The sequence below is a fragment of the Bos javanicus genome, chromosome X (genome assembly GCF_032452875.1).
Source record: "Bos javanicus breed banteng chromosome X, ARS-OSU_banteng_1.0, whole genome shotgun sequence".
NCBI lineage: Eukaryota > Metazoa > Chordata > Mammalia > Artiodactyla > Bovidae > Bos > Bos javanicus.
In genome coordinates this window covers 15836847-15855812 of record NC_083897.1, presented here as the reverse complement: position 1 = coordinate 15855812, position 18966 = coordinate 15836847, and the positions used below count along the sequence as shown (strand labels likewise).

Genomic DNA, 18966 nt, shown 5'->3' with positions numbered 1-18966 from the left:
CTCTGTCTGTGGAATTCTCCAGGAAAAAAATACTGGAATGGGTTGCCATGTCCTTCTCCAAAGGACCTTCCTGACCCAGGGATCAAACCTGGGTCTCCTGCATTGCGGGCAGATTCTTTACCATCTGAGCCACCAGGGAAACAGTCTCATAAAGCTTTGCTTTCTAGACTTTAGACTCCAGACTTCTACACATAAAAGGAATATAAGGAAACGGGTCCTGGGAACTAGAGTGACTTGACCAAGGTCTTGGGATGTTAGAGAATATTTCACCTGACATATGCCCCAACATCATTCATGGCCAGTTTTTCTTTACCTCTCTTGTACAGGAAGCTTCTTTTCTGAGAGGTCTTTGTAGAAGTCAGTCTTTTCACATATCAGTCTCTCTCTCTAAATCCTCTCCAAATTTGTGAGTTTTAGGCCGCTTTCCCACATAACTTGGTATCTCTATTAGTTTGCCTTTGCTTACCCATTTCAGTCCAGTCTCAAATTGTAACCAATTCTGATGGAGATAAACTTTTTCTTGGGAAAAAAAAAAAGAATGAGAGAATCAATGTGATGATAAATGATTCATCAGCTGTTCAGAGGAAGGATTTGGTATTTGCAGCAGGCAGCTGCCTCCTTAACAGCAAGGAATGTGTCAAATGAGAAGTTTACTTTCTTTCTTGTTAGGAGTAAAATGAAATTCACCTCCCCTTTAGCAATTGAGGCTGATTATTCTCATTTACATTTATATTTGAAAGCAGGCAATGGCAAAGTTTAGACTTCCTTTATTTTTTCCCCATTGGTCCATTTGAGAATACTTAACTGTAGTTGACTTTACAAGGAAGCGTTGTTTGAGGCCAATACCTGAGTTTCTCAGAGTGGCATTCAAATATAACTTTTCTAATTGAATCATTTCTCATCCTTTAGGGGAGTATCACTTTTCACTTTCATAATGAACCCTTTTGTAAAGTGAATAATCATCTACTAATTTATCTGTTTTCTCCCACTCTGTATTTTCATCTATCACCTGCAGTTAATTTTGATTCACCACATTACCTTCAAGTCTTAACTGGTTTTAAAACATCTAGATAGAATGTTACTTAGAAATTTATCAATTACATCTTATATAGGGAAATGCACACAGTAGATACTCAATGAATGTTTTAATGTCTAAAATAAAATATTGGAAACAGTTTTGGACCAAGAAGGGACACAGTCAGCAGTAGAATCTTAATTATACACATCTTTTTGAAAGTTGATTGCCTTTGATAAGGGCTTAAAAGTATGGAACAAACGCTCTTTGCCTGTTCGGCAAAGCTCTGGATGCCAACATGCACTTTATGGGTCCCTGATTATCGGTGGAAGGCTTCCCAGGTGGCGCTAGTGGTAAACAGTGCCAATGCATGAGATGCAAGGGACACAGGTTCAATCCCTGGGTCAGGAAGATCCCCTGGAGGAGGGCACGCTAACCCATTCCAGTATTCTTTCTGGGAAATCCCATGGACAGAGGAGCTTGGCGGGTTACAGTCCATGGGGTCGCAAAGAGTCAGACACGACTGAAGAGACTTAGCGCGAATGATTACAGCTGGGGAAAAGGGCAGTCTGGCTTCATTCCATTTGGGACACAGTAATTCCATACCTGCTGTGTGCAAAGGGCTGGGCTGGGCCCTGGTGATACAGAGACGGGGGTCCATGTGAAGGGGCAGAAGCATGTCCTCAGGTTCTTGATTTCTGAAACACCATCTTTTGGGTAGGAGCCAGCCTAAACTGGATGGCAGACCTGAGATCTGGCCACAGTTTCACTCTGTCGGGGTGATAGGACTTTGCCAAGATCACCTAACCTCTGTCTTTCCATAATTGGAACATGGGGTGATGGTGCCAACTTTCTAAGTTGTTACCATAGTGAGGACTTGAGAGCATTTTGTGAACAGAGCAGCCCTGGCCTCCTGCACAGTCTTATTCTTGCTGAATCTCTCTTTCTCTCTGGCGGGGTACGTGGCCTTGCTACGTGGCAGAAACCACCAGAGGATGGCTGGCCAACTCCCTTGAGTTGGCGGGAGGATTTGGCCAGGGTGATTCCTAACGGCTGTGAGGCCTGCCAAAGCGCTGGCTCAGCCGAGTCGTGGTCTAGCTGTTGGTTAGGGGCTGAAGCGAAGCCTATGCATTACTCACCACCCCCAATAGGCATCTCCCTGACTGGGGGCACCGTGTCTTTCTTGAAACATCTTGGGTCTGGGCGAAGGGAAATGCTTCTGTCTTGTTCCTGTTTCTTTCTCAAGAGATTTCCCCCCACTTCTTTGCAGGTATCTTTTTACTCTTCAAATAAAGAAGGATTTGGCTCTGGGAAGGCTGCCATGCAGTGACAACTGTACAGCGTTGATGGTATCCCACATCTTACAATGTAAGTAGCAAATGTCGGCTTTGGGGCCCATCAATTAGCTAGAGAACCCAGCAAAGGAGCTGAGCACCCTCAACGTCCCCACCATTGTGCTGGGACCTTTCTGTGGAGGAGAGAAAGCAGGGATGAGATAGATGGGAATGACATGGTCCAGTAGAAAGGGGCTGGTCACTGTAGTCACTGAGATTTGGATACAAATCCTATCTCTGCATTCTAACTGTTGTAGCCTGGGGTGAAGTCCCCTGTTTGTCTCTGTCTGTGCCTGTTTTTCCCTAGTCTTTAAAATAGTGACAAGAATGCCTTCTCACAGAGTGCTTATGTAGATTAAAAGTAAATGCTGATTTCCTTCTATCTCCTTTTAACCTTGCCCTCCCACTGCCCCCAGCTTGCTCACCAGGAGCTGGTCTGGACTAATCCAGGCACGGACTTTGCTAGGCAGGCCCCCTACTCCTTCTGCTTCCCCCAGAAGCCATTTGTGGTACGTGCTTTCTGCGGCACATTGTCACATTTAATGTGATTTCCGTGTTGCTGTTTATCATGATTCCAGAGAACAAAGCACAGAGTCCAGCAGGTGGAGAGAGGCTAAAAGGGAAAAAGGCCCCAGGCGTCTATTAGAGTTCCCCATATTCTAGCAGCCAAGCCGGTGGACGAGGCTGAGTAAGGAAGGGAAAAGGAGACCCAGGGAACAGTGGGGCCTTGCCTGGGAGGGGGTGAAGCTGGGCAGGTCAGCCTTCTCCTCATCCCCAAGGGTAGGGTTGAGGCAGCTGGAAATAATCATTATGATTATTTTAATTCCATGTGTATAACCTATAATATTTGTTCAAAGGAGAATAGGCTGTTCCTTCCTATTCCTGCAGGATCATAACTTCATTTTTCTGGTTTCATTTTTTGACCTCTATCCATTGCCTCCCTGACAGTCCAGAAATGGTCGATTTTTGATTTCAGTGGGAACCCCAGGATGAAGGGCTTGGATAGAGACAGTATCTGAGTCATTGTTTACCAAGTGACTTGTAACTGAGGCAGAGTGACAGCCCAGGATCTCAGGAAGGCAGTGAGCAGTGAGAGCGATAGTTATCAGAGAAGGCTTATGGAGGAGGTGGCTTTCGTGCTGCACTTTAAAGGGATGCACAGGAATTGGATATGTAATGATAAGCAGAGAAAAAAGCAAGAAAAAAAGGGAGGGGCAGTGATGGTACAAGAAGGAAGTATACACAGAGGATACAGCTTAAGTACAGCTTGAGCATAGGGTCTGTTTAAGGGAGGTGGCCAAAAACTAAGCATCATTTTGAAGGGCCTTGAATGCCAAGGACACTAACTACACGTCCAGTATTGTGCTTGCGGTGGGGTCGGGAAATGGGGTAAGGCAAATGGAGAAAACCGTATTGGAAGACTTATCCTTCTCCACTTTATCCGCCTGCTAAATCAGCAGTCATTCTGATTGGGGCTCCCCAGACAGCCTTTGATGGGGGAGCCCAGTTTCATTCTTAATGGTTCAGCATTATGGATTTGAGCATTCCCTAGTGGCCATTTGAGGCATAGCACAGAACACTTCAGGTTTTCTAGAGGGCATTTTGTTTGCCAATAGAAGCTCTTTCCACAGAAAAAAGCTGAAGTTTCAAGGAGTCAGCTCTTCACAATCCATGCAGGTCAGATTATTTCACTGGATGCTAAGACAGTGTGCAGAACCCAACCAGGCTGCTCATTCATTTGCTCATTTATTTATTCATTTAATATTTATGTTGCAGGCATTCAAGGGCCTCCACATTCTGACCTTGTCATCTGCTTAAATCTCTCTTACACACCCCTCTGGCTCTAGCCAGATTTCCTCCCAAACACAATTTGTACATTCCAAACATTTATGAATACCCTTAGTAACTCTTCTTTGTCATTCATTCAGCAAAAATGTATTGAGTACCTACCACATGCCAGGTACTACTATAGGCACTGGGAACATAGCGGTGAAATAAACGACAAAAATCCTTGCTCTCATGTAGCTCACATTTGGCAGTGGAAGACAATCAGACCAAAATAAGGAAATATATAATGTATTAATATGTTTGTAGGTGATGAGTGCACCGGAGGCCTTTAAATATGGAAGGGAGAGAAGGAAATTCAAGGGGCAGGTATTGAATTTTTTAAAAAGGTGGTCAGGGTAGGCTTCACTGTGAAGGTAACAGCTGAACAAAGACTTGGAGGAAGTAAAAGACCAAGCCATGCAGAAATTGGGTGGAAGAGAGTTTCAGTCAGAGAGCATCCAGTACAAAGGGCCTGAGATGGGAACATGCTGGGAATATACAAGAAACATTAAGTAGGCTTTATGGCTGGCTGGAACTGAGGAAAAAAGGGAGACAGTAATCATGGAGAGTCTTAAAAGTGTATTAAAATCGACTTCCCTGGCAGTCCAGTGGCTCCCAATGCAGGGGGCCCGGGTTCGATCCCTGGTCAGGAAACTAGATCCCACATGCTGCAACTAAAGATCCTGCGTGCTGCAACTGAGACTCAGTGCAGGCAAATAAATATATAAAAATAAAATATTTTAAAAAGCATATTCAAGACATAGGATATTACTCTAAATGTGATGGGAAGCCATTATAGCATTTGAAGCAGAGGAGTGAAATGATCTGAATTAGGTTTGAACTACATCATGCTGGCTGCAGTGGTGAAAACAGAAACTTGTAGCAAGTCATAAATAAGCCATAGTGATCTAATGTAAAGTATAATGAATGTAGACTGTAATATTGTATTATAATTATGTAATGTGATGGATATTGCTACAACAGCAATCATTGCCACCTATAAGTGTATCAAAGTAACCCAATGTTATAGTCAAATTTATTCAATTGAAAAAAGAGAGAAAACAGACCTTATGGGGGATGGTGGAAGTGGGGAGACCAGATAACAGGCGATGGCAGGAGAGAGAGAGGGTGGTAGTTTGGACCAGTGGGCTCACAGTGAAGGTGCAGATGCTCTGCGCTGCCTTCTGTCATTAATGATATTTACCTATTTGTATGTCATAGGTCTCTTCCTAGATTGTCAAGAGAAAAACAAGCATGGTCTTATGTGTTCCTATGTTTTCCTTAGAGTCAGCATAGGGCTTGTGCTTAATATACAGAAAGATTGGTGTGTGATGTGTGTGTGTGTCTAATTTATTTTTTTAAAACAGCTCAGTTGTGGTATAATTTGCATACGATAAAATTCACTCATTTGTAAGCCTGTAACTCAACGGTTTTTTGTAAATTTACAGAGTTGTGCAACCTTTACCACAACCCAGTTTTCAAACATTTCCATCATGCCAAAAGAGATCTCTCATGACCATTTGCCCATGCTCAGCCCAGCAACCACTAATTTATTTTCTGTTTCTGTGGATTTGCCTTTTCTGGACATTTCATGGAATCACAATGACAAAATATGTGGTCTTTGGCATTGGGCTTTTCTTAACAAGCGTAATGTTTTTGAAATTCATGCATGTTCTAACATGAATCACAGCCGTCTGTTCCTTTCTACTGCTGAGTAGTATTCCATTTTATGGGTATACCACATTTTGTTTATTTACCTGGTGAGGGATGTCTGGACTGTTTCCAGTTTAGCTATTATGAATAATATTATGAATATTCATGTACAAGTCTTTGTGTGGACACGTGTGTTCATTTCTCTTGGGCAGACTCCTAAGAATGTAATTGTCTCGTCTTAAGGTAAATTTTTTTGGGCTTCCCTGGTGGCTCAGAGGTTAAAGCGTCTGCCTGCAATGCAGGAGACCTGGGTACGATCCCTGGGTTGGGAAGATCCCCTGGAGCAGGAAATGGCAACCCACTCCAGTATTCTTGCCTGGAGAATCCCATGGATGGAGGAGCCTGGTGGGCTACAGTCCACGGGGTCGCAGAGTCGGACACGACTGAGTGACTTCACTCACTCAAGGTAAATTTAGGGCTTCCCAGGTGGCGCTGCTGCTGCTAAATCGCTTCAGTCGTGTCTGACTCTGTGCGACCCCACAGACGGCAGCCCACCAGGCTCCCCTGTCCCTGGGATTCTCCAGGCAAGAACACTGGAGCGGGTTGCCATTTCCTTCTCCAATGCATGAAAGTGAAAAGTGAAAGTGAAGTCGCTCAGTCGTGTCCGACTCCTCGCGACCCCATGGACTGCAGCCGACCAGGCTCCTCTGCCCATGGGATTTTCCAGGCAAGAGTACTGGAGCGGGGTGCCACTGCCTTCTCCGCCAGGTGGCGCTAGTGGTAAAGAATCCACCTGCCAATGCAGGAGACATAAGAGACGTGGGTTTGATCCCTGGATAGGGAATATCCTCTGGAGGAAGGCATGGCAACCCACTCCAGTACTCTTCCCTGAGAATCCCATGCATGGTCAGAGGAGCCTGGTGTGCTACAGTCCATGGAGTCGCAAAGAGGCAGACATGACTTAATACCTGAGCATGTGTGCACAATGACTGTTGATATTGAGTACCTTCTCATCTGTTTTGTTAGGCATGCCTATGTTTTCTCTGGGCTTCCCTGGTGGCTCAGACGGTAAAGCGTCTGCCTGCAATGCGGGAGACCTGGGTTCGATTCCTGGATCAGGAAGATCCCCTGGAGAAGGAAATGGCAATCCACTCCAGCACTCTTGCCTGGAAAATCCCATGGACGGAGGAGCCTGATAGGCTACAGCCCATTACCTATTCAAATCTTTTGCCAATTTTAAAATATGTTGTCTTATTGGACTTTAAGAGATTTTTATATATTCTTTTTTTTAAAATTTTATTTTATTTTTAAACTTTACAATATTGTATTAGTTTTGCCAAATATCGAAATGAATCCGCCACAGGTATACCCGCGTTCCCCATTCTGAACCCTCCTCCCTCCTCCCTCCCCTACCCTCCCTCTGGGTCGTCCCAGTGCACCAGCCCCAAGCATCCAGTACCGTGCATCGAACCTGGACTGGCGACTCATTTCATACATGATATTATACATGTTTCAATGCTATTCTCCCAAATCTTCCCACCCTCTCCCTCTCCCACAGAGTCCATAAGACTGATCTATACATCGGTGTCTCTTTTGCAGTCTCGTACACAGGGTTATTGTTACCATCTTTCTAAATTCCATATATATGTGTTAGTATACTGTATTGGTGTTTTTCTTTCTGGCTTACTTCACTCTGTATAATAGGTTCCAGTTTCATCCATCTCATTAGAACTGATTCTAATGTATTCTTTTTAATGGCTGAGTAATACTCCATTGTGTATATGTACCACTGCTTTCTTATCCATTCATCTGCTGATGGACATCTAGGTTGCTTCCATGTCCTGGCTATTATAAACAGTGCTGCGATGAACATTGGGGTACACGTGTCTCTTTCCCTTCTGGTTTCCTCGGTGTGTATGCCCAGCAGTGGGATTGCTGGATCATAAGGCAGTTCTATTTCCAGTTTTTTAAGGAATCTCCACACTGTTCTCCATAGTGGCTGTACTAGTTTGCATTCCCACCAACAGTGTAAGAGGGTTCCCTTTTCTCCATACCCTCTCCAGCATTTATTGCTTGTAGACTTTTGGATCACAGCCATTCTGACTGGCGTGAAATGGTACCTCATAGTGGTTTTGATTTGCATTTCTCTGATAATGAGTGATGTTGAGCATCTTTTCATGTGTTTGTTAGCCATCTGTATGTCTTCTTAAAAAATGTGAACATTTTGTGATTCAGCCATAGCCTTTACTTCCAGGTGACTTCTTCATTGGGTTTCAATGTCTTTTTATATAACAGACTCCTGTTCTGGAAGGCAAGTTAGATTTTCACCATTATTTTTATCTAGATAACATCCAAAGACAAATTCCATAGGGACAAGTATATGTACCCAGTGGTCGTGCACAACCTGAAGTAAATTCATTATCAATGCTGCAGCCTTGGAGCCAACAAAAACCCCATGACCAATGTGGGCAAAACAGAAATAGGTAAAAGAGCCATTGATTTGGTATTTTTTAAAAAGCTTGTTATATAGAGATTTTCATTCTAATGTGGTTTTTTAAATATACAAGCATGCCTCATCTGTCTAAAAATGAGCATGCCATCTGTCTAAAACACAATAGAAAACCAAGACAAAAGAAAAATAACTTTGTAGTACTCAAAATTGATGCCCCATGTCCATGAATTTTACTCAATAGGAGAGTACCACATTATTCCATGGAGAGTCTATTTACTCTTATATTTCATAAAATCCTAATAGGTTTGTATATCTGGATTAGCTTTTTTTTTTTTTCATTTAAAATGTGAATTTTAATTGTAAAAACTGTTTTGGGTTCCCATTTTATGGTAGATTAGAAGTCATTATTTGGAACCAAGTAGAGACTTCTTCAGGGGAAGTCAATGACAAGGAAGTGATTCTTATGACACTGACAGAGAGTGAAAAGGCCTAAAAATTATAAAGAACATGTAAGAATTCAAAAACCAAAACAGGAGACTTCTCTGGAGGTCCTGTGGTTAAGACTCTGGGCTTCCAATGCAGAGGGCATGGGTTCAATCCCTGATCAGGGAACTAAGATCCCACATGCTGCATGGTGCAGCCAGTAAATAAATAAATAACAATGTCAAGCCATTTACTGTAGGGGCAGTAAATATCTACCTCAATTGCATTTGTAGGCACAGTGTTATAATAGACATTTATAGCAATAAATTGGATACATTTAGAACAGAATGTTATGACCAGGAATAAACTTCCAGTGATTTGGAAAAGCAAGAATGATTTCCAGAATGATTCACCTACTGGGGATTCCATATAGCGGGGTTTTACTAGGTTTCCAATGTACAGAGTGATGAACGGCTGTGGCTGGCTTACATTGTAGTTGGCATTTATAGTCTCCTTTCTGAATAATGTCTGATCAGTGCAGAGTGAGGTTAGGGGGCTGTCTTAGTTTGCTAGGGTTACCATAACGAACAACAACAGACTAGGCAACTTAAATGACAGACATTTATTTTCTCACCGCTCTGGAGGCTAGACATCAAAGACTGAAGAGTCAGCACTTTCAGTTTCTTCGGAGGCCTCCCACCTTGGCTTGCAGATGGCTGCCTTCCTGACGCATCCTCACGCAGTCTTTCCTCTTGTACCTGCATTCTTGGTGTCTGGCTGTGTGTCCAAATTTCCTCTTCTCAGAAGAACACCAGTCAAATTGGATTAGGGCCCACTCTACTGCCCCATTTTAGCATAATAATTCCTTTATATGCCCTGTCTTTAAACACAGTCATATTCTGAGGTACTGGGGGTTTAGGACTTCAACATACAACTTTGAGAGGGAGGACACAATTCAACTCACAATAGGGACTGATCAGGAATAGAAGAGATCATAAACAGAATGTGGGAGAAGAAAATAACATTTATCTATGATCCTGGAGCCTCTAAGACCTACACCGTGTCTGTGACTTCCTCTGTTGAGACTTTATAAAAGCCCACTGCTTCTGATTTGAAGAAGAACCAGTTAGTTCTTCCCCCACTACTCATAACCTAAAACAAAACAAATACACATCAAGTGTGTGGTGGGAGGTTTAGGGCTGCACTGGCCTCCAAGAAAGGGCTGTTTGGGGGCACTCAGAGGGTCTGTTGGGTGCTCCGTTGCTTAACTCATCAATGGTAATGTGAAAAATGTCACTTTTCTGTCATGCAGCAGAACTGGGAGACTTTCATGAAGAAACAGATAGGAAACACTTGGCACAAACCCGGTATTTACCGAACCAAGATGATTTAGAGAGCAAGATCGTGCACTTCCATCAGAAGCACATGTAAGTTCTTTCACTGGCACCTGTTTCCACCTATTCCACTGGCAGGAAAGACTGAAGCCAGGGACAGACACTTAAAAGCAAGCTTTTAAGTCAGAGAAGCTTCAGTTTAGTTCAGTTCAGCCGCTCAGTCGTGCCCAACTCTGCCACCCCAAGGACTGCAGCACGCCAAACTTCCCTGTCCATCACCAACTTCCAGAGCTTGCTCAAACTCATGTCCATTGAGTCGGTAATGCCATCCAACCATCTCATCCTCTGTTTCCCCTTCTCTTCCTGCCTTCAATCTTTCCCAGCATCGGGGTCTTTTCCAATGAGTCAGTTCTTTGCATCAGGTGGCCAGCATATTGGAGCTTCAGCTTCAGCATCAGTCCTTCCAATGAATATCCAGGACTGATTTCCTTTGGGATGGACTGGTTGGATCTCCTTGCAGTCCAAGGGACTCTCAAGAGTCTTCTGTAACACCACAGGCTCAAGAAAACATTGAGTTCCTCTTGGAACTCTCGGGGTGGAGGTGTCATTCTTGCTGCATTTATTAGGCTCATAAATTCTTTCTCCTTGCAGTGGCAGGAGCCCAGCTGAATCTGACATTCTGCTACTGGACATAGCGAGGAAGCTGGACATGTATGGCATCAGGCCACACCCCGCCAGTGATGGTGAAGGGATGCAGATCCACCTGGCTGTTGCTCACATGGGTGTACTGGTGTTACGGGTAACAGCTCCTTTCCTTTAAAGTCCTCAGCTTTTGGGGTTATCTTGGCTCAAACTTGAGTGTCCATTCTCAAGGTGACCCCTCCCCTCAGTTTTACTACCAGCCAGAAAGGGAGGCAGTGCTTGGAAGAGTTTGAGGTAAGTTCCCTCCCCTTGATGCGCTCTGTTTCCTTTTGCAACCTAGAACTGACTGTTTTCTCAGAAGCTCACATGTTAGATCAAGCCAGCATGGTGGAGAGATGAAGTCAAGAGGCTCTTCAGAACTTTTAGACCCTAAAGAATACAGATTTTGGCATCCTAAAAGCCCAGGCTGTGACATAAAGTGCATTCAGCCTGTCCAAATCTGCCAGAAAAAAACCAAAGAGTTTCTCATTCAGTTACTAGTTAAGTTGGAGGTGCCCAGTGCCCACAAATAGGGCATTAGCGCCCAACCCTGCAAGAAATCTTTACTGTTAAGAGACTCATCCTTTCCCCAAGGTTCTGTTTTCCAGGTTAGAAACCAACTCAGGGCTCTCTGGTCCTCCATCATCATTAATCCTCACGCCTAGGAATGTGGCCAGAGGCTATTTTCAACAGTTTTTCAGTCTGTTTAGACTTCTATATCTGTGACTATTCAGTGAATTCAGATCCAAGTTAAAGTTTAAGAACCTTCAGAATGATAGGCAGATACCTGGACACGTTTGGGAGTGAACCCCTTGTGAGAAAGCAAGGGATGGCTTTGGACCCACTGACCTCCAGGACCGAATTATAGCACTGAAATAAGTCACAAAGCAGGTCAGGTACAGACTTGGCTACAAAAATCTTCACTTTTTAATTTATTTGGCTGTAAACTTTACAGCATGAGACTCACATTGATGGCCAGAAGACCCAATGGATCACAGGCATACCTGTTCACCCAGGAGGGAATTTTTACCCAGGCCACTCTAACTCTGATTCATTTTTTTTTTAAAGATAAGCAACAAGGATATATTATACAGCTCTGAGAAATATAACCACTATCCTGTAATAACTATTAAAGCTTTTTATTTAATATTGAAGTATAGTTGATCAACAATGTTGTGTTAGTTTCAGGTATACAGCAAAGGGATTCAGTTTTACATATACATGGATCATTCTTGCTGATCCTGATTCTTGCTATTTCCTGTTGCATGAGAGAAGTTGGTGAGGGTAGGGGGGCAAGATCATCATGTTAGTTGTGATCTCTTTCAGTGTGACTACTTCCGCGGACAGTTGGGAACAATACAGATGGTCTATTTTGTCCTACATGAAATCTAGTCAAAGAATATTCATGTATTGAGTGCCTTCTATATGTTCTTCATTGTATTATTTTCTTAAAAAAGTTTTATTGAGCTGTAATTTGCATACCATGAAATTCATCTGTTTTAATGGTACAATTCAATGAGTTTGAGTATATTTATAGTTGGGAAGCAATCCATTCATCTTTCTATCAGTATATTTATTGTACATCCACTCTGCGCCAGGCACTAGAGGTACAGAGGTAAACAGGAATGATCCTGACTTCATGGAACTTAAATGCTAATAGGAGGAAGACAGTTAAGCAAGTAATTATAAAAAAATGTGATATGCTTTGTGCTAGAAGAAACAGGATGATACAGTAACACATGTGAAAGGGACTTAACATTTAAGCAACACCAAAGGGATAAGGTTGGCAGATGAAGGAGAGTGTTCCAGGGAAAGGGCACATGGGCGAAGGCCCTGAAAAGGATAAAGGATGACATAATTAAGAAGCTAACATTAAGCATGACACATGGCTCCTGTCACTAAGATAGTCACAATTTATTTTGAAAGACCAGAGAAAGAATGGTCAATATCAGACAATAAATAATCAAAAGCTAATCTATCATATTTACTTTAGTTGCACAAGGAGTATACACAACAGAAAAATGTGGTTACCTGTAGAGAATGGTTAGATGGGGACAGAGATAGGAGTGGCAGTGGTGGGAGTGAGACTTCTCAATATATTTATTTTTGTACCTCCTTTGATTTTGGACCATGTGAATAAAAACCAAAAGAGTTGATCTGTTCGGGTAGTCCAGGAGAGCTAAAGGAGTGCAGAGGAGTTGGAAATGTGTGTGGGCTGGGACAGTAATATAGAATATCCTAGATGAGGTGCCATCAGAGCTGGCAAGAAGGCTTGACCATGGGGAAGTCATTCTGGTAGGAGAATGAGGAGACCTGTGGGGGCAGTGGGAAAGGTACAGAGTTGGATGGAAAGGTGTTTTCTGGGAGTAATGGGATCAAAGTTATAGTCAATATAAGGGCAAGAAAATCCAGCCAAAAGAGTTTCAAGTTGATTCAGGCAGTGAGTGAGGAGCTATTGAAGGTCTTAGAGTAAATGAGGTGGCAGGATAAATGGGATTTTTTTAAGCAGTTCAATCTGGAAATATAGGAAGGGGTGAGATTAGAGAAGCTATTCAGTTCAGTTCAGTTCAGTCCAGTCACTCAGTCGTGTCCGACTCTTTGTGACCACATGGACTGTAGCATGCCAGGCTTCCCTGTCTATCACCAACTCCTGGGGCTTGCTCAAACTCATGTCCATCGAGTCGGTGATGCCATCCAGCCATTTCATACTCTGTTGTCCCCTTCCCAACATTAGGGTCTTTCTAATGAGAAGCTATTGAAGTGCAGGTTTCCCCTGCTTCAAAAGTAGAGCGTTCCTATGAAACCTTTCCTAGCTGACATGGTGTAAAGTGAAGAAGCATTAACCTGAGGACACATCTTCCTAATGGATGTACAAGATAAATCGAGATAAAGTACTGGCTGGATGCTGAGCTGCTGAGTGGAGTGTAGTTCCTGGAGAAGGAGCATAGAGATGCCACTCTTACTGCTTGGCATGTGCACTACTTTATAACACCTTGATGCAAAACAAATGCTGATTTTTATTTTTGCTCCCCCCCTTTTTTTGTAAGAGCAAAATTCCTCTTTGGATTTCTTTGAGTTAGTGAAAACAGGTAATAATGTGGGTTTTTCATGTAATAAAAGCAAAGTGGCATAAAGCAAACTTTTGAAAAGCAGAGGACCCCTCAGTTCAGTTCAGTCCCTCCATCGTGTCTGACTCTTTGTGACCCCGTGGACTGCAGCACACTGGGCCTCCCTGTCCATCACCAACTCCCGGAGCTTACTCAAACTCATGTCCATCGAGTCAGGGATGCCATCCAGCCATCTCATCCTCTGTCGTCCCCTCCTCCTCCTGCCCTCAATCTTTCCCAGCATTGGGGTCTTTTCCAATGAGTCAGTTCTTCGCATTAGGTGGCCAAAGTATTGGAGCTTCAGCTTCAGCATCAGTCGTTCCAATGAATATTCAGGACTGATTTCCTTTAGGATGGACTGGTTGGATCTCGTTGCAGTCCAAGGGACTCTCAAGAGTCTTCTCCAACACCACACTTCAAAAGCATCAATTCTTCAGCACTCAGTTTCTTTGTAGTCCAACTCTTACATCCATACATGACCACTGGAAAAACCATAGCTTTGACTAGATGGATCTTAGTTGCCAAAGTAGTTTTTTCTGTGACCTCCCTATCCTGGTTAGAAACCTTTCCCTTCTTACTTGCATTTCAGAGCAGGTTTGTGTCCCACCTAGAATGCCTTCTCTGGCCATAGTCAAGTGAAGTCACTCAGTCGTGTCCGACTCTTTGTGATCTCATGGACTGTAGCCCACCAGGCTCCTCCATCCATGGAATTTTCTAGGCAAGAGTACTGGAGTGGGTTGCCATTTCCTTCTCCAGGGGATCTTCCCGACCCATGGATCGAACCAGGGTCTCCCGCATTGTGGGCAGACGCTTTACCTAATACAACTGGATCAGTCTATACAAGAGATAGATCAAGGACAGCCCTGTTCATGTGATGCATTTTCCAACAGGTTCACATTGTCTTACAAACCAGCCTGTGCTGATATTCATCCTGAAATCTGCCATGTGTTTTGTTATAGGGAAATACAAAGATCAACACTTTCAACTGGGCTAAAATCCGAAAATTAAGTTTTAAGAGAAAGCATTTTCTCATCAAACTTCATGCCAACATCTTGGTAAGTAGCTTCTGAATAAATTCTTTTACTTTCTACTCACTTGAGATTTCTTGGTTGGTTCTGCAAATGATTGGATTGTGAGTGGTGAAAGCTGGCTGGCCCCAACCAGTGATGTGCTTCCTTTTTTGCCTCTATATAAATAAACCAGGGCTTTGGTCAGATTTTCACTAAAGGCAAAACACTAAGAAATCCTATTGGCAGTTCAGAATGAGTAAAGTGACAGGAAAATGGGGTGGCTGGGATGAAAGACAAGTCTCCTTAGACATCATTTATAAGTCAAATGAGGGAGCCCAGATCTAAGATTGTGTCCATATTAATTCAAAGTTATTTGCTTGATTTTATAAAGTATTTTCATCTTTCCTGAAGCCAAAAAAAGAAAATTGAACACCTACTATGTGCCAAATAACTGAACACCTACTCTTTCCCAAAGCAGGATGTGGGGATTGGGTACATTTTAAGCCAAAGAAGCAATTATTGGGCAAGGCTGCATTGTACAGGGTGAGACAAAGGGGCTAGAAAGAATTTTTATGACTATAAAGGAAATGGAAGATATGTATCAGCTACTTTTTTGACCTAAAGATAATTCATACTACAGATCTTAGCCTTAGATAAAAATATTCATGTGAGCAGTTCAGAAGACTGAATCTAGTGTGAAGCTTGTGGAGAATCCCAGGGCTGTATCCAGAGACCTGGAGAGGAATGGGAGAAGGGGAGGAGCAAAGTGTATTGGGGGTATATAGTGAGTCAGGGGATGGGGCAAACTTGTACTTTAGGTCTGTAAGACCAAGCTCCTCTGCAGCAGATTAGGAGAAGCTAAATGAGCATCACACAGCGCCATAGAACAAGGCAGCATAAAGAGGGAGAAATGTTCTAGCTGGTGTGTTACAAAGACTCGTGTATACGCAGTCATCCTATAAAGCCTACCATTTGTAAGAAAAATCTCCTCCCTCCCCCTTTCCTGTTGGTCGTTTATAACTTCTTGTCACCTTGAAAGGGTGCCCTTTGATGTTCATTTTAACCTAATTTACAACTTCATAAAATGTTCCTGGCAGAGAAGAGGGGGTAAAAGGGGGTGTGAGGTGAGGAGGGTGTGCAGAGTAAGACTTGCTTCATAGAGAAGGCTCTGTTTTTGAGCAGTAGCCCTGTCTGTTCCTCGGAAGGTTGCCAATCATTTGATTTCAGTAGGTGTGAAGCCTAAAGGGAGCCAAGTGGAAAATCAGAAGCCGGATGTGGACCCTGGACCAATAGTTTAGCAGGCGTTGGGCTTTGAAGGTTTTTGATATTCTTGAAGGATGTTTTGCTTGATGGAAATTGGTTTATACAGGTGTTGTGCAAAGATACTTTGGAGTTCACCATGGCCAGCCGAGATGCCTGCAAAGCTTTCTGGAAAACCTGTGTGGAGTACCACGCTTTCTTCAGACTTTCTGAAGAGCCCAAATCAAAGCCCAAAACCCTGCTCTGCAGCAAGGGTTCCAGTTTCCGCTACAGGTAATTAAATCTTGCACATAAGCAAACTAAACACACAACTTCTTTTCAATAACAGGGAAGGCAGTAGGAACAGCTTGAATTCTAGAAGCAATAAAGAATCCATTTCAATCACATAAAGGACGATATCCTTAACTGGTCATTCTCTGTGTAACTCATTAAGTCAATATTTTCTAACAGAGAGGCAGGGGAAGGAGTACACCCCACTTAAGGGGTTAGATCAGAATTTCTGCAAGGATAGAGGGGCATATACTGTGGAGAAAATGTAGTCAATGAACCTATTGTTTTCCTTATGTGCAACTTACATGCTAGCCATGGGAGGGCTAGTTCAACAACATCGTTTTGGTTATGGTTAGGCAAAAGATAGGGTGAGAAAGCTTTGTAGGGGCTAAGGGATTAAAGAGGTTGAACAATATGGTAGTAGAGGCTCCATACTACACGTTAACACCTTGGAGAAAAGGAAGCGAGGTCGAAATAAGAACTTGTTTTTACTTGAACGCACCAGCCTAGGAATTCTCTGAAAGACTTTCAAACTCTTAGCTAAGATAAAAATTCTAATTCAATGCTTCCTGTAAAGGATTTTTCAAGTAGTAGAAGCCTGCCTCAGTAAAAAGTGGGATTTTTACAGTGTACATATTTTTATGGAATCGTTCCAAAATGTATTCTACAAATCTCTGTCTTCTTAAACAGATGATACTAAGCATGTTTTGCCCTTTTCTTAATGACCTGAGTTATTATAAACAGTGCTTATTATCCTCTGCCAGCAGCTGCGGTACAGCGACAACCTCAGGGCGGGGGTAGCATGTCAGAGCCTGCACCATAGTGATAAATGGCCCTGACTTTTGGGGTTTTATTATGCTCATGATTTCTTTTTTGGTTCTTGTGTTTCTCCCAGCAGTCAGCTGGTTTTCTTTGCTAGTGTATGTCTGACTGGAGCAACTTTCTTCTACTGTTTAGTTGGGTGTTTTTCTCCTGTCATGGGTTGGGAAACCAGACACATAGCCTCAATAGAAACTATGTGTAAATTTGGAGGAAGGGGAAAGGCCTTTAAAGGAAAGTATATTAGTTTTCATGGCCAGAGTTTGTACCTGTTAAATAGCCCTTTTCAGATGCTTTAAAAAGTTTTCTGGGTTCTGAGTAGTTGAGGTTGCTCTGCCCGATTCTTGGATAAATGAGTATTATTAACATGCTGGTTTGGTGCGCTACAGTTCACAGGGTCGCAAAGAGTCGTACATGACTGAGCCACTAAGCACAGCACAGCGACGTGGTCAGAGATTCATGACATATGTCACTCATCCAGACTCTTTTGATTTCAACAATAAATGATGCTTTTGAGTTTTAGTAGCCTACTGGCTTATGAAGAGCATTCATAAAATAGTTTATCTCATTTTTCTCACAGTGGAAGAACCCAAAGGCAACTTTTGGAATATGGAAAAAAAGGGAGGTTGAAGAGCTTGCCATTTGAAAGGTAACCTGGTTTTGTTTCTCTCTGTGATGGTAATTTTTTAAGATGAATTTAAAGTGTTAGAGGGATCCTGTATTCACATGAAGACTATTTCAATTCCTTCTCTGTTTGGGGATTTCAGGAAACATTACCCATCTCAGTACCATGAACGACAGTGCAGGTCCTCCCCAGACCTCCTCTCTGATGTGTCAAAACAAGTAAGGTTTTTGAAAATTTCTTCTTGTTTACGTAAGTGTAATGCATCCACATTTCAAATGCTTCCAAGAATTGATTGTGCCAGAATCTCCCAGTATGTAAAAAGGTGTAAAAAGGTTACTGTGATCAAATAGGCTAACTTCCTGGGGTCTGTCAACTCAGTATCTCCAGCCAATAGAAGACTGCTGGGTACACTGCTGTGTGTACTGTATGGACTGACAAGATCTGGTACAACTTCAAACTGCAACCTGTATTGCTAACATCTTGCAAAATGTAGATCCAAATGAATTTCTATGGCTCTGTATTTTTGAAACTAAAAGCTTCGCCTTTTTACCCATGAAAATCTTAAGTCTTATTGGAAGCTATGAGATCTTGGGTTAATATTTTAAAGTACTTTTGCTATGTAATTTTGTTAATTTAAGAACAAAGTGCTATTCTCTTGGAACTGTGAGATGATAGCTTCATTTGAGTTCTATAGTATGAACCATGTTCATTTTTCTTTTGCTCTCCCTAAAAAAAATCTAATTAGAGGTCTCATAAACTCTGTCTTCATTCAAGTCAGAGGCAGTTTTTATCTGAAAGGAATCACAGAGTTATAATGCTGGAAGGTATCATCAAATGTTTAATCGTCTCCTGCCATTCACAGCCCTCCTCCCCACCATTTTACAGAAGGGAGGGAGGAGGCTGGAACAGTGAGGTTAGGAGACTTACTTGAGGTCACACAGCAAGTAAAGACAGAGCCAAGCCAAGACCAAAAGGCAGAACTCCCGGCTCGTGAATATAGCTACTCAGCCATACTGCTTGAAGTCCAAGGCTGGGGCTCAAGTAGATAGAGAATGTGGAGGCCGGGAGTGTGATGGTGTTGAGAAAGGGTAGTGTTACGTCTATTTTTAAGCACATATATTGGGTGCGGTCCAAGTTAGAACCTTTTATGTACGTA

General features: G+C 42.7%; 1 protein-coding gene and 1 pseudogene across 1 annotated transcript in view; one reads left to right on the top strand and one right to left on the bottom strand.

The window, feature by feature from the left end:
• Positions 1 to 18966, top strand: part of FRMD7 (FERM domain containing 7) — a 36060-nt gene that overhangs the window by 13101 nt on the left and 3993 nt on the right. The window contains exons 6-12 of the mRNA XM_061408467.1: positions 2286 to 2383; positions 10017 to 10131; positions 10690 to 10837; positions 14786 to 14881; positions 16206 to 16369; positions 17766 to 17834; positions 17953 to 18028. Of these exons, the coding sequence (XP_061264451.1) occupies positions 2286 to 2383; positions 10017 to 10131; positions 10690 to 10837; positions 14786 to 14881; positions 16206 to 16369; positions 17766 to 17834; positions 17953 to 18028 (766 nt within the window). The remainder of the gene's footprint in view (positions 1 to 2285; positions 2384 to 10016; positions 10132 to 10689; positions 10838 to 14785; positions 14882 to 16205; positions 16370 to 17765; positions 17835 to 17952; positions 18029 to 18966) is intronic.
• On the bottom strand, positions 8032 to 8421 carry LOC133243157 (NADH dehydrogenase [ubiquinone] 1 beta subcomplex subunit 1-like; annotated as a pseudogene).